At 38.7% G+C, this 22,069-nt stretch overlaps 1 protein-coding gene across 2 annotated transcripts in view; it reads left to right on the top strand.

Annotated features, from left to right (window-relative positions):
- The window catches only part of LOC141004440 (guanine nucleotide-binding protein G(q) subunit alpha), a 42,998-nt gene extending 23,418 nt beyond the window's left edge, over positions 1-19,580 (top strand). Inside the window, exons 3-7 of one of the 2 annotated variants that reach the window (XM_073475925.1) lie at positions 753-907; positions 4,187-4,315; positions 8,302-8,431; positions 13,569-13,722; positions 14,931-19,580. In XM_073475925.1, the coding sequence (XP_073332026.1) occupies positions 753-907; positions 4,187-4,315; positions 8,302-8,431; positions 13,569-13,722; positions 14,931-15,121 (759 nt within the window). In that variant the 3' untranslated portion in view covers positions 15,122-19,580. Of the gene's footprint in view, positions 1-752; positions 908-3,474; positions 3,604-4,186; positions 4,316-8,301; positions 8,432-13,568; positions 13,723-14,930 lie in introns of both variants that reach the window. The other variant, XM_073475927.1, reaches the window with a different exon arrangement.
- The last annotated feature ends 2,489 nt before the right edge of the window (positions 19,581-22,069 follow it).

Raw genomic sequence — 22,069 nt, 5'->3', positions numbered from 1 at the left:
CAAACTTATCGTGTTAAAAGAAATACCAGAGTTAAAAGTTCAATAAATGCTTGTTCTCAAATCAATGAATAATCGTCTTTAATAATCGTGATTACAATATCAATCAAAATAATCGTGATTATGATTTTTGCCATAATCGAGCAGCCCTAGCCTCTACTACAATGTAGCATACTGCACCTGATTTGCTTCATTATAGGTAATGTGCGCGCCAGATTTTGAAATGAAAGAAGAATACATGGATTGAAAAATATGAAACTCTGGTTCTGTTGCATCGATTTTTAACCTTTTCTTTCGAAACCTGAGTTTGATGATGTTCCAGCCTTTCCACTGCTGGTTGCTTGTCCAGTGTTCTGTGTGAATGGTTGCTCAGTCAAACACTTGTGTGCGGTTCATCTAATGTGAACCACATTCAAATAAGTCATAAATCTGGTAGTAAGATAAGATGTAAAGTAAACTGAGTTAACTGTAGCCTCTTACAATTCACTATAACTGAATCCAGGCCACAAACTATGTATTCTTTAATAGTACAATAGTACTTTAATAGTATAATAGTACTACAGTACAGTACAGTACTACTAATATTTCCCTGAACTCGAAAAAGAAACCATCCATCAACACCTACTTAGAGATTTGGAAGCTGTAACTGCTGAATTTCAATTGCTAATTTAATTTTGCATAAAATCCACATCTACCTAATTCATATGTTGATGTTCAAAATGTATTTTTTGTGCTTTGTTCTTTCGTTCTACCAGAATAATGCCCAAGTGGTGCGCGAGGTGGACGTGGAGAAGATTTCATCATTCGATCAGCCGTACATTGGTGCGATAAAGATGCTGTGGGCTGACCCTGGCATCCAGGAGGCCTACGATCGCAGGAGAGAGTACCAGCTCTCCGATTCGACCAAATAGTATGTCTGCAATGCATTAATCTACTGGGATGATTGATTATTTACTTTATATGTTCAAATGGAGAAGCAGTATCGCTGTTCAACTGTGACCTCCAGGAATATCCACTGCAATATGATGAAATTAGTAAATATCAGTTGCCATAGTAAAGACATGAGTGATGAAATCACAGATGCATTAATAATGTTAATAGCCCTTTTTTCAGCAGTTTTAAATCTGTGTTAACATCCATTCGACTAGAGGAAGGGAAGAGAGTTGAGGCAGATGGGGAGAGTTGGGAAAAGGAAGAAATGTTGGCAGTTTTATAAACGACTGCTAATAATATCAGGGCTAATTCCAACCTGCATTAATCTATTTCAGAATAATATGTCTCCTTTATAAAGTTGAGGAATTAAAGATTATGCATAGATGGTTTTGTGAATACTTATTATTTTTTCTTATGATCTCCTGGTACCTAAAACAGGGTTTCTGCAGATCCTTAATTCTAAAATCCAACAATCTGAATTTTAGGCCTTACAATGTCTTAAAATTAGGGATGCACGATATAGAGGAGGGATAGTCTATGAGATTAACACAATAATTCTTATTAGAGATATGAATAATAAATCATCCATCTTTGCCTGCCTTAGCCGTTTTACCCTCAGGGGTGCATAAACTACAGGTTGTGAACTTATTTTTAAAATAGAAAAATGTGAAATTATTATCGGGTTATTGGTATCGGCCGTGAGAAACAGGTAATTATCGGCTGAAAAAATCCCATATTGTGCATCCCTACTTAAAATGTCTTCAATCTAATTTTGACCGGTCTTAAAAGTTGCATTTATGAAGGTGTATTACCTTAAGTCTCTCTTTTAAATGTGTTTTGGGAAATAGTGATATTGACACACACACAACAAAATGAAACCAACATGGAGCCAAGAACCACTAATGCAAACTGTGCAGCCCAGTCACACCCAGCTAGTGTATCGTGGTTTCTGGGTTAACATGGCATCTCCTCTCATCAATAAAGCTACTTCTTGAAGTAATTAGTTAAAACTGTTTCCGTCAATGTAACTTTCATCTAATATATCTGTAGATACAAGATCTGGCTTGAGAAAAGCATATTTAGTGCTTGATTGAAGTCAGTTGAAAATAAAGAATTTGAATCCTGCACGAATGCATGGGAAGTAGGTTTGGACATCTCCTTAAAATAACATCACAATGTTTGTAAGCTAAATTACGGAAGCCCTAAAGGGCCATGCATTCATACATTTTATTTCCTCCATTTTCCCGTGATAACGAGTTAATTTCATTTGTTTTCTCGAGATCTCAAGTTATTATCTCGAATTAACAACTGCCGTTTTCTCGAGATCTCGAGATAACGAAACTTTGTTTTCCCGAGATGACGATATAATTAATTCGAGATCTCGAGATAATGACTGTTATCTCGAGATCGCGCCACCGATATAGCTGAAGCCTTGCTAACCGTCTTTTTAGATTACGCACACTAATGTGTATATTATCTGTAATAGCAAGGCATAATGCTTTTTCAGCCTGTGTCAGGCCTTGATTGAAAACATATGTGACGCGGTGATCGATATGCTCCTGCTCCTCTGGCATTGCTACACTGAATGATGTTTCCTGCAATGATTTAATATACTACACAATTGTTTTGTTTTCTCAAGATCTCGAATTAATTATATCGTTATCTCAGGAAAACAAAGTTTCGTTATCTCGAGAAAATTATCCCGTTATCTCGGGAAAATGGCAGTTGTTAATTCGAGATAATAACTTGAGATCTCGAGAAAACAAATGAAATTAACTTGTTATCACGGGAAAACGGAGGAAATAAAAAAGGATGAATGCATGGCCCTTTAGGGCTTCCGTACTAAATCACAATACACAATATATATCTTGATATTTTCAAATCTCCTCAAAAGCACTTCATTAAATTCTAGGACTGGGTGACATAATCAAATATTACAATGTATTTTACCAAATACCTCTGTATTGATATTGATGACTATTTGTTCTTTCTCTATTAACACAATGACATTTTTGATAAATAATCATCATTAATGTGAATATAATGACTAACTGGGTAAAAGTAAGTATTAAAACAAGAATAACATTTCTGGTAAGTTAAGAAAAATACATCAATTTACTGTGATGCAGCCTTTAAAACCAGGAAAAGACAACACTCATGTCATATCACTATAACCAGAATCTAAGACGATATATAGTCTGATATCACGATAACGACAAACTAATATATTGCCCAGCCCTGATAGGAAGTCAGAAAAACCTAATGCTGCTGTCGAAAGACTCAATATTGTACTGTATTCACATCAGGAGCATCACTAAAAAAATGTATTAAATTACTTTGTAGTATTTCTCAGAATGCGTTTATGAAGTTCTTAAAATGTCTTGCAGAAACCCTGTGTTATCATAATTATTTGAATGTTTTGTAATTATATATTAGTGACTGTTTTTTGTATATACGTGTCCATGTGGTCTCCTGCTGTTGAGACTGGTGGTTTGCCTACATGTACTGTACATCTCTTGTCATATGTCCCCTCCCCCTCCACAGTTACCTTAATGATGTAGAACGAATAGGAACGCAGGGGTACGTGCCCACTCAGCAGGATGTGCTGCGGGTCCGAGTGCCCACCACCGGCATCATTGAGTACCCATTTGACCTGGAGAATATTATCTTCAGGTACTGGTGTCAAGTGCTGCCGATGATGTCACTGGTTGGCTTGCTGCCGGACAGTTGGTCAGCCAGTTGGAAACCGTCGACACCGCTTTCGCCATCTACCCTGTGCTGCACAGCGTGGCTCAGCACTTTAACACATCCCTGATGGTACACTCTCAAAGACTGGCCTCAGACCGAGCCTCAAACCTCCTTCCTGTCAAGTCTCACCAGAGAAGCAGTCATTTCTATTTTCACCGAGGCAGTCAATGTTGGCCTTTTGAGTGCTAAATCATCTTTTTGGAGTCAAGTTAAAGGTTTTGCTCCCCTAAACCTTCTCTGAGAGCAGTTTGAGGGGGAGCAGAGAATGAAATTGAGGAATGTTTTGTCTTTGGGAGCTGCCATCAAGGATGAAGCTAAATTCCTGAGAAAATTTTGGGGTAGAGGTACAAAATGTCACCTAATCCCCTCATAACTCTTGGGAATGGTTTTCTGTGGTTACATCTGGACTGATCCACTTGCTTTTGGAGGGGGTGCGCTGTATCTGCTGTTATGCTTCACTTTCTCTTTCCTCCCTTTCTCTGTCTTTTGTTGTCCTTCCTGTCTCTAGCTATCTAAGCGATCTGGATCGTATTGCTGAATCGTCCTATCTGCCAACCCAACAGGATGTGCTTAGGGTTCGAATCCCAACCACTGGGATCATAGAATACCCTTTCGACTTGCAAAGCATCATTTTCAGGTAGAAGAAGAATAACACTACTTTTACTAACCCCACTTTTGTACCCTACTAGTGGTCTGTTTTCATTTTAAAATCTAAAAGTCCATCTTAATGTACCTACAACATGTTTTGTGTCCCCATTTTGTCTGAAATGCGTCCATAGTCCATTCTGTTATTAGCAGTACATTCAGTACATGTGCAGTGTTACCGTAGATTAGTACTAGAGCATAAACAAGTAATCAATCAGTCAGTTAGACGATGTCTAGTTTGTATTCCGTTTGCAATAACTTAATATAGCTGGGAAATGGTATAAAGGGTGTGAACAGTGAACAGTGAGGCCAATATTGACCAGATAAAATGGTGCAGGATTACATGCACGCAAGCAGGCAATTTGAATCCAGTGCAGAAATGGCAGACCTTAGCCACTAATAGAGGGAAAAAAACTACTAAATTTAGAGGTAGTTACTGAATGTTAAAGAATTAAATGGCTACCGCAGAAAATTCAGACCATACTAGACAATGGTATCAAAGATGGGGTTTGATTTCATGAAAGCCTTTAAGGTCATATCTTAGACAGTTTTTCCAAGTTAATTCACCAGTATCAGGATTTACTGCTTTTTTCTTTATATGTTAGTAGACTGACTAACTTCAGGTTTTGAATTGTTTGTAGGAGAAAACAAACAATTTCATGACAAACCTTGTGATGGACATTTTCACCTTTTTCTGACTATTTATAGACCAAACAGTTGATCTGTAGAATTAGGCTGGATTCACATTAGATCCAGCAGTGCGGTGAAAAGGCGCAGGTTGGTGCAGCGGTGTGGGAGTGTCACTCTATGGTCTGTGTCTGTGACGTGTTGGGAAGCCCCCCTGATCAGTTTGCCGAAAGATGAAGCTGCTATATTGTAATGCTACTGGTATGCTGTGATCGTTTGTCCTCATCAACGAATTAAAATAACAGTAAACAACCAGGATGCGAGGTAGATCATTACTGTGTGTTTTAAACTGAGGTACAAGACCAAACCGAAGTGAAAGTGAAACTTTCAGAAAAACGTGTTCCATTGGTAGTATTTATCTATGCTAAATAACATACCCCACTATTGACCCGTTCTTCTCTGCCTACGATCTCCGGTCATGCCTCTGCTGTTAGGGGTCTCTCAATCAAAACAATGAAAATGAAAGAACTTGGTTGGTTAAGTGGGTTAAGTAGTGTGCGTCTTGGGAGTTGTCATCATTGTCAAAGAACCACCAATGCTGATAAAAATCTATCTGTGACTCAGGCAGAATGGTTCACCGATGAGGAAATGTTTTGAAGTTTCATTCACGTTACATTTAGTCACGTTTGCCGACTTCCTTCCTCACTCTCTGATGTATCATTCAATGTTTCCCCAAAAGTTACAGCGACGATCATTTGGTTTGAACATTGTTGGAAACATTCAGGATAATGTAAGTACAAAGCTCAAAAGAATATGTGACATGGGTGTCATCGTTTTTCGTTGGTCTAGTTTTAATGTGGCAATGCTTAAGGAAGGAGATGTTGTGTTGACAGCTCTGAAAAAGAGGCACAAGACCAATGAAGAGATCTATAAATGGAGCTCCTCTATGGTGTTTAAGTAGTCTCAAAACCCCCACACATAAAATCCAGCCCCAGCTTCTACATATATCTATATTATTACCTAATGGCAATCCATAATTTGGCACAATAAAATGAAGCCTAGATGAAAGGGTTATTGTAAAATAAGAATGTTTAAATAATTATATATGGATGCCAAGTTTGCATGTTCAGGAACTGAGAGGCTCAAGAAGGCAGCATTTCTACATAATAATCCTTCCCAGTTTTTCTGCATTGCCCAGAGACACAGCCTCGAGGACTTGGCACAGAGATGGTCACCAAAAACGTAGAGCAGCTTCCCTTCCTCCTTCTCTTGCAAAAAAACCCCAGAGAAGATGAGGAGATAGAGATGGACTCAGGGAACAAGAGCGATTACAGAAGAGTGCAAATCGATAGGAAGCCATCATGTCAGCCCCCTCCTACGCTTGGCAAGGCTAGAAATAACTCTGCTTGCAATGAGGTTGTGCTGAAGAGGTTCCCAGCAGCTCTGCTGCAGCTAGCAGATAGGCTCTACTCTGCCTGCCTGTGCTGCTGATGGTGAATCACTATATGCTCTCAATGACATCAGTCTTGTGTTAACAGACCGAAAATACAAATATGAAGTAGGAATAATTGTGAGGTGTCTTATTGGGAAAAGAGCATTATTATCATTGCTTCTTAATTTAGTAATTTATGAGAATGTGTTATATGTGTATATGAGTTATATGGTATATTCCTGTGGTTAAACATGGAGGATCAGACGGTCCACAGCCTGAAAGTCATGTACAGTAACAAGCACATGGGGGACTGTACTGCTTCTGCTTGCAGTTGGCAAGGCCTGAGCTACAACAAGGAAGCCTTTCATAGACAAACATCTCCATTAGGCTTGCTTCCTTCTCTTTTAATTGGCTTTTGAAGTCACAGAAAATGTCATTTTACTGGCTTATCCAGCATAGGAGAGCTTATCGTACTAAGTAGGTCACCCATCCTTGCTAAAGGAAAAAAGGAGGTCGTCTGATGCATTTTATTTTAGGCCAGCTCTTGTGGAGGACTCCATTTATCAATGCCGTCCCTCTGTCTGGCAGACTCAGACAGCGAGTCTCACCTTTGTGATGTGTGATCAAAGTTTCAAAGTCCAGCTTTTGAATGATATTGGGTATTGGGTGACATTCACTTAACTGATGAGCACAGCCGGAGTTTGATTCAACATCTTTTAGTTTGTATTTTTAGTAGCAGTTCAAACAAACAATCTGACTGCCTTTTTTTCTACACCTCTTCTGTTCGGGCAGCATTTGGTCTTCAGTCTAATTTAATTTAATTTATTTCCCAATTTTTTTAGAAAATTCATCCAAATAAAAACGTGGACGTTACAATGGAGCAAATGGAAAATCAGTTTATCCAAGAGTCAATCTGTGTCTCATACCCCAGAATCGAAACCCATATGTCATGCCTTTACAAACTTGTGTTTCATTTTTCTCGCAGTCTTCAATGTTTCTTGCTTGATTTTCCAATTCTTTAATATTCCATTTTTTACTCATCTTTGTTCCTTCAAACACTGCCTTTGTCCTCCTCCAATCACGACTTGTTGCTCCTCTCCTTTCCCTCACATATAACACCTTTTATAGGCACTTTTAAATATTACTGTTACTTTCTATCTTCTTCATGGACACTCCAACATCTACTTTGCGGAGTAGGGAGTGAAGGCTGGCATTGTTTGTACACATACATACACTTCCTTGTAGTTATTTTGGTTCACCATAGGGAAGGTTTCTCTGTCTGCTCTGTGATTCATGCTGCAGATTCTCGCCTCACGTTTCCTCTTATTATATTCTTGGTGCAAAAGGGGTGTTTGGCTTGAAGTACACTAGACTCATTCGATATTAAGTTGAAGTTTTGTACTAATGGTCATACCACACTGGCCTTATTAAATATTGTTTGGCCACCAGTGGATACAAAGTTTAGTGTAAATGAAAATTAAAAATGAGGCCACATTTTACAAGATGAATGCCTCTTTGCACTCGTAAATTTTCTGTTTGAAAATTAATGGGAGAGCCCAGATTCTTGGCTGGTGGCTCATCCAAATTAGTTGAGGATTTCCTCTATTACAACATTTTCAATTAAATGTAATACATTATTATTATTTTTAATGTGGGCCATGTGTATTTTGATTTTCTGTAGTTCAAGTTTAATTTGTTAGACACCCTGAGTAGTTCCAAAGATTTAATAAAAGTTAAATCCTTGAACTAATGATTGCAATGCATGCTTCTCTATGTGACACTAATTCTGAGGTTAAAACACCTAAACAATAAAGATAAAACTAATCTGAGTGATAGATTTAGAGCTAATTGTAGTATTTCTCTCTTTTATGATTCTTTCTGCCCTGTTTGGCGGCCCTTCCTCTCATCCCAACAATCAGGATGGTGGATGTGGGGGGTCAGAGGTCAGAGAGGAGGAAGTGGATCCACTGCTTTGAGAACGTCACCTCCATCATGTTTCTGGTGGCGCTCAGCGAGTACGACCAGGTCCTGGTGGAGTCAGACAACGAGGTGAGACAGAAACACAGAAATAGTTGTGATCTACTGAACTGTTGAACACACACGCGCACACACACACACACACACACCAATATCTCACACGCACTATTCACAATGAGGCTTTCGTATTTTAACTTGCAAAGACAAAATATTTGCAGGTTTTCTCTCTGGTTTGTGAGAAGATTATTTTGCTTCCATAACTTTAATTTAGATTTTAGCTTTCTCAGCAGCCTGTTTAATATCCTACACTTACATTACAAACACTCGCATGAATTGGACTCATGAACAGTTAAAGCAGCACTGCTCAATATTGTTACATTGACAATGGATCAAATGACTGAGTGTCATTTAAAAGGTGACAACCCAACTCTACTCTATTTCAGGAGTTTAAGCAAGTTTCAGCTCATTGTTTTGTTTTTTTACAGCCTGCAGCTTCATTCTCACTGCTCTCATCAACCTAATCTCCAGCAGCAGCAGGCAGCTGTTTTTAGTGACAAAGCTCAGACAAAAACCCGCTGTACATCAGCATCAACTGCTCAGCACTGAACAGCTGACTAAGTTAGATAATTCCCTCAGAAGTTGGTCATGACCGAAATGTACCTAAACACAGAATAAATAATGGACCTAATGTATATTGGTTGAGTGGCCACAAACACGACTTCAAATAAATGCTGAAGTTGGTCTGTGTTTGCTTACACGTTTACCATATCAACTTTACAAGTTCATAATATACTAGACAATTCCCCGTTGGGAAATCGCGAGAGTGGGCTGTGCTGCGCTGCATGTCTGTGTGTGTGTCTGTCTCTGTGTGTGTTTGTGTCGTCTGTCTGTCTGCCTGCCTGCCTGCCTGCCTGCCTGCCTGCCTGCCTGTCTGCGTGTGTGTGATTTACATTGAAGTGAATGGAGCAGTTGAGAGCTACTCTTGTCGGTTAGAGGCAGATGAATCAAAAACTGTAAATCCTACTAATAAAGTAGATACATTGGGAGAAAGAAGACAAGTGTGGCTACAACTCTGTGAAAAATCACTGTTCTACTGTGTAATTTGTGGCTGGGGTCGTCACAGAAAGAGAGAATTTCTGAGAGTTTTTTTGAGTCTCCACCACTCTGTCATTTGGCTCCTGCAGCCTGCTGCATCAACATTCTGCCATACACAATCATTGAAAATCCTGAATTTTTCCAAAATCACTCACCATCATTAAAGGGTCAGGGTTCAAAAACAAAACATCGTAGGAAAAAAGTTCAAATAGAACTTAAGTACACAAGACCCGTGCCTACATTTTAAAGTTTGAACGGTGTTTGTAGGTGAACATAGGCCAGAGCAGGAGATGTTTGAAAAAGTGGCAGATTTGCAAGTTTTTTGACCTCATCCCATTCATTGCTTATGGAAAAGTTTGTTTTTTTAAAAAAATTAATATTCTGGAGATAAAAATAATAGCACACCGAGTCCGATCGAGCCGCACGTGTTGATATATTTTTTGTTTGTGTGCGCTCAACGGTGCGGCACGAGTTAAGCGCCGAAAGTTAGACAGGGTGAATATGAATTGTGTGTCTCTGCTGGCCCAGTTGATCTCGGTTGCTACGGTGATGGTTGTCGGAACTCCCTAGCAACGGCCTGTGACCACAGCTGCTGTCTGTGACAGAGCTGATCTGAGAGTGACTTTTGGCTCAGAAGCAGGACTTCAAACTAGTGCTATATCTTCAAAACCAAACATGATATGGGCAAAATTTCTTCACCATCAAGCCAGAAAGGCCTTAAAGAACACAGCCATAATTTTTTGTGGTCCTAGCTTCTAAAATGTGGTAATAGGAGCGAGTTAAAAACAGGTGCAGTTTGGAAAATCCTGGAAAATCCTCCTCCCGATTAACATTGGAGTAAATGGAGCAGTTGAGAGCTACTCTTGTCGGTTAGGGGCAGATAAATCAAAAACCGTAAATCCTACTGATAAACTAGACACATTGGGAGAAAGAAGACAAGTGTGGCTACAACTCTATGAAAAAATCACATTTCTACTGTGTAATTTGTGGCTGGGGTCGTCAGAGAAAGAGAGAATTTCTGAGAGTTTTTTTTGAGTCTCTCCCACTCTGGCAGTTGGCTCTGCACGAACATTCCGCAATACACAATCATTGAAAAAACTAAAATTTTCAAAATTCTTCAAAATTCACTCACCATCTTTAAAGCGTCACTGTTCAAAAACGAAACATCGTAGGAAAAATGTTCAAATACGACTTAAATAGACAAGACCCGTGCCTACATTTTAAAGTTTGAATGGTGTTTCTAGGTGAACGTAGGCCAGAGCAGGAGATGTTTGAAAAACGTCGCAGATTTGCGATTTTTTTTACCTCGTCCCATTCATTCCTTATGGGAAATTTGTCGCAGTTTTTCGCGTCTTACGACGCGAAAAATTAATTTTTTGGAGATAAAAATAATAGCACCCCTCGCCCGATCGAGGCGCACGTTTTGATGTATTTTTTGTTTGTGTGCGCTCAACGGTGCGGGGCAAGTTACGCGCCAAAAACTGAGGAGGGGGAATAATAAAAAAGAGGCCCGGTGAAGAACAATAGTGGGCTGTGCTTCGCACAGCCCACTATGGACACCTATAGCTTTGCTATAGAGGTGTCCATAGTGGGCTTTGCGTAGCACAGCCCACTAATAAATGTTATGTTCACAGTTTGCTGTACTCTCGACATAAATCAATTAATACAGGTCAAAAGCAACCTTACCTGTAATGTCATGGTCTCACAGCAACTTGGGTGTAAATGATCTACCATTAATTGAGTAATCGCCGTTAATAATTCAACTGACTAAAACTGTATTAACAGACAATCAGAGATGGGCACAGATGCATCAAAATATATCTTAATACAAATACTTTCAATTCAAGTAACTTGGTGTTTATTTTTTCTGTTCTTTTAACTCTTATGTAGCCTACTCTGATTCTGCATCAAACGTAGATCAAGTCAGTGGCTAAAACTGTTTTCTAATGGAAGAACATCCAACATATTTCACATATTATTAGTGATTAAACAGTAATCATTTGTTTTGGCCACTCGACTATCAATCAAAGAAATTGCTTAGAATTTTACAGCAACCATTAGGTAATTAAAAAGCAATTTTTATTAATGTATTCTATTAAACTACCCTATGGCATTGTCATAGAAAGTATTTATTCCATGTACACACACACACACACACACACACACACACACACAGAGTTATGCTTATTGGTGAATCTCTCATAAACAACAGAAAAGAGGTCTTGTATCTCTTCACTGCAGATATTTTATTTGAACATGTCGTCAGCTCTGACTCTCCTCTGTTCAGATAGAATTATCGCTAATAAAGCTAATGTGATCAGCCGCTGCATGCCCTCTGCTCCTCTCCTGACAACAAACCCTTTCTCTGACCTGATCATATGACATCTGGGTTTCATTAACCAGACCCAGCTGCCAGCTTGACTCACTATATCTGCTGTACATCGCTACTACAGTTTACCAGGGTCGATGTTTGTTAACTGCACACACATACTGTACTTTGTCTTCAGCAGGCCTGCTCAGGTGTTGGGCCTTATTGAGCACAGAAGGACAGGAATATGTTTTCATTTTTGTAGGTTGCTGTTTATTTGCTTTTCCTGCTTGTAATGCATACATGGTCACAGCTAGTAGGCCACACTGGACAATCTCGATGCTGTTACTGAGCTCTGATTGACGGCTGAGACGAGGCTGGTCAGCGTTTAGGCACCACAGTCTGAAGAGATTATCCTGTCGTGTTGACAGGCTCAAGACCGAGACTTTGACCCTTCAGACCAGCCAGAGCCTGACTAGATTGTTTTCAAACATCTTTGACTTCATCGGGTCACGTCTGGCCGGGATCATAGTATGACTTGTCGAGACTAAACTGTGGGAGTGATACTTGCAAGGAGCTTAGATTAGAAAGAGGAAGAGGAGTTGTGTTTGTCAGCAGCTCTTAGCTTTTGGTAGTTTTTTATGTTTTCTAGACAGTTTTGTTTGGAAGAATAAATCTAATATGTGCCTTGATCAATTAACATTTGTCAAAACAACTACAAAAATTACACAAAATACACATCTTAAATGTCCCCTGGCTGTTTCTCATACTACAATTCCCTGTCGTTACTGTAAAAGCTGGATTAACTGCTGCACCATGATGCTGTCCAGCTCCAGTCCATCACTATTAGCAAGCTAATATTTTGTCTCAGAAAAGGCACTCGACGAATGTAAACACACAGGGTCCAAATATAACCTAACATTGTCTTCTTTGTGCATTCATGAAGGGTTAGAAGAAACAATGGCACACTGACTATTGATCACAGCTAAGCCATGCTAGCAATGTTGGCAACCATACAATCATAAAAAGTACCATTGCAGGTTTAGGTAAATAAAATTTTTAACTACTGTTTTCTTCCTTCATGGATTTGTCTTTGAAAGGAAACTGAATGTTTGTTTCATTTAGCTGCATTGTATTCTCCTCAGTAGAATTTTTGCTGGCAACTTGATCATTTTTTTCAGTTTATTATTGAATTGGGTCTTCTTATGGCACGAATCCAGAGACCATTTTGCCCTTCTATCCAAACAGAGGGACAACAATGTTGTCCATAGTGAAGTTAACTGCACTAGAATTCACTTGGTTCTTTTGATCATTGCTATAAGCTCCGTCTAGCTAAATCTTCAAAGTTTCATCCCATATAGAAAGAGCTTAAAACGTTAATAAAGACTAAATAGCTGAAAACAAGGAAGTAAGGGCTGTACTTTTTCACATTCACAGACTCACTGGCATAATATAACTGGCAGGCACTTTCTAGCACTGCTCTGGCTGTGTTTCAGAGGCACAAACACAAAGGCCTGTAGTGTTTGGGCTTCTAATTGAATATCAGCCTCAAAACTTTCAGAGATAATCCTGAAAAACAAATATTTTCTTGAAATACTGATATTAAGTGTAGCATCTGTCTATATTCCAGATATAATAAAACCAACGTTTGATAATTGCATTCATAGTGAAGAGTGAATTAAGCAGAATTAGAGAATCAGAAGAAGTCTTATGTTTTTAATATATCCTAAAGTTGTGTTTATTTTCCTTTGCTCTCTGTCTCTCTCTCTCTCTGTCTCTCTCTCTGTCCTCCCCTGCACTTGTTAGAATCGTATGGAGGAGAGTAAAGCTCTGTTCAGGACCATCATCACATATCCCTGGTTCCAGAACTCCTCCGTCATCCTCTTCCTCAACAAGAAAGACCTGCTGGAGGAGAAGATCATGTATTCACACCTGGTTGACTACTTTCCAGAGTTTGACGGTGAGTTTTTATTTACTTATTTGTTTTTTGGCCCTTCTGCTTTATCAGATTTAGTCTATCACTTTTGGGCAGTGTAGTTTGCTGAGCCTCAGTAGTGAATTCAATTCCAGGATTTATTTATTTCATTATCCATAGAGGTGAGAAGTTGAGCCATCGGTCAAGTTCTGCAAGAGAACTCACTTTTAGCCAGTAACTTGACTGTGTCTTAATGCCCTTTATCAGTATAAGCATCGAAGTAGCTGCTTGCTATCTGAACAGTGAAAGGAGCTGTACCATCATTTGCACACATCAGGTTTTTTTCTTTTTCAATCTCAAGCTATAATTTTATGTAGGAGGGAACCTTTCACTTATGATTTTAATTGTACAGTGACACCTTGTGGTTATCATTCTGTACTACAATGCAAACTAGTACATAACTGAACATGGCAGCACTTCCCCCTCTGATCACAGTCATCCAGAAGTGATTTTTTTTTTCAGTCTAATTGTTAAAGAGCAGGTCATATTTTAAACCATACTTACTGAAATTAATTATATATTATTTAAATTAATATTATTAAAATGACAAAAATGATCGATAAAGCTGAACAACAGTTCACTACCTCTGGTTACATGGACAACATTTCTTCAATCCAATTGAAATAATTATGATTGAGATTTTGTCTTGACTGTTTTCATGGATGCTAAATAAAGTGATTTAATGAGATGTGCTTTTAAATAGCATATAACTTTTTCTGACGAGCACAAAGGGGAAGAAGAAAAGCTTTTTTTTCCAACTTTATTGAGAAAATTAAATTCATTCAATCATTTGCACCACCTGGTATACACATTTTGATATGGACCCACATCATGTCCTGGGAACAGTATTTTTTTTGGTGGATTACTGCCTTGTTCATCTTTTCAACCACTTGTTGAACAACTCATTGTTCTGAGGATTTTCAACAAGTTTCAACTTTCTTAAATCCTTTAAGGGCTTAAAAATGTTTTTCGGCCACAGACCAGTTCTGTTTTGCTGCCCTCATGTATCTGTCCCTCCCAAGAAGCAACGTCACCTAATGTTAGCCCCAAGGGAGGCAAACGTAATTATACAAAGATTGTCACGAGGCATTTTTATTCTGATTATTAGTGTAATGTAAGGGTTAATGTTAATGCTAATGATGCTAGTACGATGCTCTATGCAGGCTAAAAGTAATAATCTGTTCTCTTCCCAGGTCCCCAACGGGACGCCCAAGCGGGTCGGGAGTTCATCTTGAAGATGTTTGTGGACTTGAACCCAGACAGTGACAAGATCATCTACTCCCATTTCACATGCGCCACTGACACGGAGAACATCCGCTTTGTCTTCGCAGCCGTCAAAGACACCATCCTGCAGCTCAACCTCAAAGAATACAACTTGGTGTGAAGAGTGAAACAGAAAGAGAGGGAGAGAGAGCGAGAGCGAGAAAGAAACCTGCAGCCCCACACACACACACAATGCAGAGTCTAGAAACACACACATCTGCATGAAACACAGCATTAAGCATTACCACATACTTTACCAGACCAACACTATCCATGATCTGTCCCTACTGTCCACTTTGCTCCTGATTGTTGGTTTGCCCTCTTTTTGAAAGAACGGCTTCCCGTTGTGTGGTTCCAATAATTCCTCCTCTTGTAGAAAAACACTCAAATACACTCCCTCCATTTCCCCCCCCTCTCTTGTGATCTCGCACCGGGGCTCCTCTCGGTCCTCATGTCGCCCTGGGCTTGGCTCGGCTCACATTTCTTCTTTATTTACACTACATTATCACCAGTGCTTGTGTGTTTGAGGTGGGTAGAGGGCCTTCTCTTGGTAAGCTTTTATGGACAAAGGGCTCTCTCCCCTTCTTCTTATTTAACCCATGCATGCGATACACTACAGCATGAGGGCACGAGGCCAGGCCCTGGACTCTGCTCATCTCCGAAGGGTAACTAATTATGATGATAGGAATATATTATCAGGCAGTGCTGGGGTGCAGTGAGGTACTTCTTGGTTCCCCCGGGTCTTGAATTGTAATTTTGAATTTTTTTTGTTAACCCTGCCCCGAATCAGAGCACAGAAGCTCTGTTGAATGTAAATAAAGTTTTCGCGCTGCTCACAGAGATGTGAGGGCTCGGCGGAGATGATGTCCTCTGTAGACTTTAATAATCTCAGCTATGTTAACTTCTTGGTTCTATTATGACTGCTATTGTTCTCCAATTAAAAATTGAAGATGACTACTCAAAGGAATGCAACGCTCCAGAAAGAATCGCAGTATGTTCCTTTTACACTGCCCCTCATTTTATACGATGCGAGACAACACTACTGGCAGTTGCATACTGTATCAACTCCCCTGTCATTTTGAATCACATTGCCAAATTAAAACCACCTAGTTTTTTTTCTGTAAATATAATTACGTTGCCAGTATCCTGTTCATGTGGTTCAGATACTAACAAAATATATTTGGAAACTGGTATTGCCAAAATTCAGTGTTCTCTCGGGATGGATCTTTCAGATGTCGATGGCATAACAACTCACTTTGTGTGGCATTCCTTCATGCCGACCGTTGTCTGAATCACACATGTATTAGTACTGTGATTTATTTTATTTTTCTCTTGATGGTGAGAATAATAATCCTGTGCAGACGATGATACCAGATTAGTCCAGTGCAATAGTCAGTCGTAGATGAAATAAAGCTTTTGCGCTGCCAGTTAGCTTAAGTCACACGTTGGTCTTGATCATCCATATGGCTTCTCTCTGTAATCAACTTTACTTTGCCATATTATTTGGCCAACATTTATTAAACTGTAATGGACAGCAAAAGAGGGTAAATAGTTCTTTTTTGTATGTCTAATTTATCAGACAGATCTACGTATTGTTGATACAGTAAATGAGACTTCCTCCCTAGTTTCAGCTCAAATGTTTTTCCAGCCGAGGAGACAGGAGGAGATTTTATACTGCTGTAAAATATCAAAACTATTTTATGGACAAGTGTTCTATCTTTCTAATGATACTTCATATATTTAGTTGTTGCAGTTCTGTTTTGAAATGCCTGACAATGGACAACACTGTTTCCATGTCAGGTTTGTGCTTTATGCAAATAGGAAAATGAAAACAGACAAAAAACTTAGTGGTTGAATATTTACTGTTCAAGGATGCTTGCATTTTTTTGTAACTTTTGAGGATATGTGTTGGCTATTGGTACCAATCCCATATCGTGTCTCTTGCCTGATAGTTGTTTAAATATTCCATTAAGCTGAAAGTTGATAGATGGCTATTTTTGTCTTCACAATGTAATTCAGGTAAGTTTTCATAACTTTTTCATCACAAGGGCTACTACTAGCAGCTTTGATAGAAATGAAAGGACTCTATGGATGGCATAGAGCAAAAGGTGCAATTAATTAACAAGGGGGGCTTTGAATCAAGAGTGTGTTGACATCCTGTTGAGGGTGATGGCCGCAGGTTCAGTGAGGGAGGAATGCAGCAGTCCACAGATGCCTACATGACACGCCTGAGGGAGGTCCGGTGGCTGTTTGGCTCTGTGATCACTATCTTTTTGCCTTTAGAGGAGGAGAATGGCTAACGTCAAAAGAAGTTTTCCATGGTGCAATAGCACATTTTTACCACACTCTTATGAATTATGTTTTGATCTTGGCTCTATAATACTTTCCACTATGTGGTTATGCACATTTGGCTTATCACTGGTAGTGTTTCCTTGTTCGACTTTGGCATTGGCTGTGTTGGAGTCAGAAAAAAGGAGTGCTCGGGACAGTTTGACCTTTTTGTGCACATTGAAAGAGCTGGAGGGGTCAGAGCTAACATCAAAGAAAGTATTACAGATCCTGGCATACTCCCTTATCTTTAATTGTTTGCCAAAAGGTTTAATAGTCATATTTTTTGTAGAAAAGCATGATCTGTTAGTTATAGCAAATTTTATTCACCCTGTGTATTACTAAGCCTTTCATGCACCCAGTGAGAGTAACCTCCTCACCTCTGGTGGAAGTGTGTACCATACGTTGATAAAGCCATTATTTTGTATGTTTAGACATTTAATAAGGAAAGGGACATGTATTTGCATTAAGTGCCACAAATTTCTTATGAGTTGAAACAATGTTAGAGATGTTGCAGAGTAATGGGTTCATCTTTGATGCTTCAACCAACATTTAAAGGCCTTTTTCTTGATCAGTTTGTCCCATGTATAGGATGGTGCTTTTCACACCGACTTGCTAACAGAAGATAATTTTGAGGGTGCCACAGCTCAGCACACTGTAATTTTTTTTAATTAAGAGGTCATATAATGTGATAGATGAATAAATAAAGTAAGACTTTAAGTGAGCTTGTAAAGGAACATTGTGTTCTGGGTGTATTTGTGTTTTTAGCCTTCAGGAAGAACACTCTGAACTCCCTGAACTGTGGCGTACCACCTTAAGTGCAGGCGTGTGGTCTCTTCGGGCTGTTATGACGATGATAAAATGGAAGTGGTCACTCCAGGGACCAGTGTTGCCGTGATGTTGTACTCTTTAAAAATCAGTTTTCACCTACATGTGACAATACGTGTACTTCATGCCTTGTCCTGTTAGCACCTCACACAGAAAAAGTCAATCGGCAGCACTGCCAGTGATCGGAGCCAACAACAGAGCTGGGTCTGTTATTTAAGGTCCTTCTACTTTTTTCTTCAGCATTCTGGAGAAGGTTTGTACGACAATCCCGTACAAAACACTGTACCAAACAAAATCAATCAGCCACAGAAAAGATATTTTAAAAGTAATTTGGACCTGACCCAGATCTCTGTGATAAAACTTTAGTATGATCCACTTTTACAGGATAGTTTCTTTTTTCCACATGAAGCTTCTGTGTTAAGCCTCAGTATTAATGTATTTATTGAAAGACTTGCCAAGTGAAGGTACTGAAGAGGCCATTCTAATATTTTGGTGGTTATAGTAGAAAGTGAGTGAATGAATCTGCTGCGTGTTTACATGTCCGCCATTCTCGCTCCCCCCCTGTACTTGATTGGACTGTGTTCTTTCCCTGGGTCGAAGGCACTGAAACTGCACCACTGCAATGGGCCTGCGTACATGCAACTTAGATGTCCGTTCAAGCGCGCTCGTTGGTACTCTGAGGTGTGTGTGCGTGTGTGTATGTATGTGTACACTTTTGATGGCTATTGCTTATGCTTGAGAACCATTCTTATTAGAGGGATGGACATACAGTGATATTAAAAGCTATCTTTGCATCTTTTTTTTTGTTTCTTTTTTAAGGTTGACACACCTTAACACGTGTATTTAGGACCACTTAAGATGACAGACTTTTTTAAAAGAGTTCAAATAAACTTTGTGTAGTGGTGTACAAATTGAAAGTAATGTATTTTTGTTTGATTTTTTTCTTCTTTTTTAAGTATACCAAATGTAAATTATGTACAATGAGTGTGCCAATCCCCTTTCTTTGTAAAGCCAGATTCTTAACAAGTGCCAATGTTGTGAAAAATCAGAGGGCCTGTGAATTTCATGGTCCAGTTTTTAAAACAAATAAACACTTAAGTATGTGATTAATTAACTTAAAAAAGGACAATTTTATTCTATATTTAAGATTAATAATGAACTGCTGTTTTTAAGATAAATGTCATTTTAATTGCATGTGTTTGTCAGGTTGGGGAGGGAGTGGGTGGGTGAGATACTGTATTCATGCAACGCCCTCATGAAAAGGGTCCTAATGGTTATTGATTTACAGTATTTTAGCCATATTTCTCTTTTGTATGTTTCATTTCAACCACTGTTGCCTGAACCTCATTCAAACATGAAAATGATTTTCATAGCCTTCTCCTTTAAATGTTTTAAATTGGAATAAAATATGTTCCTATACTCTCTTATTGCATCTTTGTACATTTTCTTTGGCAACTACAAGCTGTATATACTGTAAATTCACTCACTCATCTATTCACCCTCTGAGCTGATGGAAAGTCAGGTGAAGAGTCATAGTCAACAAAACATTTCTGGAGCTTCACAGCAAAACAGCTACTAAAGTAGATGGAGATTTGGTTTAAAACTTAATTATTTTAATCATAAAATAAATAAAAACATAAAATAGCTCCATACAGCTCGTCCGGCATAATCCAAGTCTCTCGAAGCCTCGAGATCCCAGATGGATTTGAAAAGACGTTATTTACACCCTGAACGTGTGCTGGCGAGCTTGTGCACACACTTCAGACTGGGTACACAATATGCTTTTGGCTTAACCGATTTCGGCTTAAAAGGTTGTAAATAACGTCTTTTCAAATCAGTTTTCAATCCAAGGGCTTCTGGAGACTTGGATTACACCGGACGAGCTGTAAGGAGCCATTTTATGTTTTTCTTTTGGGTTTTTTTCTGCGTTTAAAAACTAGTCCCCATCTACTTCAATTGTTCAGGAGAGTGCTGAATGTTTTGTGGATTAAGAAACTTCACCTGACTTTCCATCAGCATGAGGTTGAGTAGATGATGACAGAATTTTCATTTCTGGGTGGACCTATCCTTTAAGTACATGTCGATAAGACCCACATACTTTTATTTCAGTAAGGTTTTGAAAGCATGACTTTTACTTGGATACTTTCAGGCTGTTTGTGACAATGTATTTTCCTGCTCATCCAAGAGGGTTTAAAATACTTTTAGTTTACAAATTCAAAATGACCAAATTTGGAGATGCATGGTTTTCACTGGACAGTAAGGGTATGGAGAAGAAAGTACTACATCTCTCTCTGAGATGAGTTGAGTAGAGACCAGTGTTATAAGTACCTCAATTTCATATTTGAGTAAACATACAGATATTATGCTAATATATTAATTTGGTAAAAGAAAGCCGTCCATAATTAAAGTGATTTTGAATGTACCAAAGTATCAAAAGTATTTGTATGGCAACAGATATACTTAAGTATTCCAAGTACAAGTGAAAGTAAACTATACATATATTTAAATGTGTGTTTATATGGGTTGACCGATTACCTGATATTCAGCTTTTTTCTGACTATCACTTTCTGTCTTCTTTATCAAGTTGCTGATAAATTTAAAAATACTTGGGCTCTGATGCAGCATGAACTCTGCAAAGTAACTAGTAACTAAAGCTATCAGATAAATTTAGTGGGGTAGAAAGTAAAATATTTACCTCCAAACTGTAGTGTAGTGGACGTATAAAGTAGTGGAAAATGGAAATACTCAAGTAAAGTACAAGTATCTCAAAACTGCATTGAAATAGGCTACAGTACTTAAAGAAATGTATTTACATTCCATCACTGGTAGAAGTAAGCTATAAAGTCTAATGACAGGGAAACACTATATGCACTGTTGTATAAAGTGCCCCAAAGTCATACTTGAGTAAAAGTTAAGATACAGTATTAAAATGATAATTTGGTAAAGGTGAAAATCACTCATACAAATTGTACCTGAGTAGAAGTCTTAAAGTATCTGATATTAAATGTACTCACATATTAAAAGTAATTTTCTAACAAAAAGTTAAGTAAAGTGGTAAGTGTGGTAAAAGTAAATTATACATATATTTACATGCATGCATATACTGTATACTATGGGTCGATCAATTATCGGCCTGGCCAATTATTAGATGCGATATTCAGCTTTTTTCTGATTATTGGAACCAGTGTTTTTTTGTTTTTCTTTATCTGATTGACGATAAAATACGTTTATTAATTAATTTAAACATGCACTCATTATGCATGGGGCAGCATGTAATCTGAAAAGTAACTAGCAACTAAAGTTATTAAAAAAGTACTATAGTTACCTCCAAAACGTAGTGTAGTGGGAGTATAGGTTAGCAGAAAATGGAAACACTAAAGTAAAGTACAAGTACCTCAAAATTGTTCTTAAGTACAGTACTTGATAGAAGATCAGAAGTAGGCTATAGTCTCATAACATGGAAACACTGACTAAAACACTCATTTCACACCGTTTTACTCTGTTGTATTTGGCGTACCCTGCCACCTTTCCTGATGCAGCATGTAATCTGAACAGTAACTAGTAACTAAAGTGCATTGTAGTGAGTATAAAGTACAGGAAGTAGTGGAAGTAAAAAACAATAGCAGAAAATGGAAACACTAAACTAAAGTACAAGTGCCTGAACATTGTACTTAAGTACAGTAATTGAGTAGATGTACTCAGTTACATTCGATCACTGGGTATTAATAGTCTTGGCACACACACTTTGTGAGAGCGTGTGTGTGTGTGTGTGTGTGTGTGTGTGTATGGGGGGACTTGTCCACACGAGGCGCTCGCTGCTCAGACATCAGCCCGGCTGATGAGGTAGATCCGCGGCGTGTAGAGCTGCTCTCGCCCCGCTCTTCTAGCCTCTGTGTTTCTGTGTGGGGCGGAC

The sequence above is a fragment of the Pagrus major genome, chromosome 11, assembly GCF_040436345.1.
Source record: "Pagrus major chromosome 11, Pma_NU_1.0".
Taxonomy (NCBI): Eukaryota; Metazoa; Chordata; class Actinopteri; order Spariformes; family Sparidae; genus Pagrus; species Pagrus major.
Note: the sequence above shows the minus strand (reverse complement) of the source record. Positions and strands in the feature narration are given on the sequence as shown.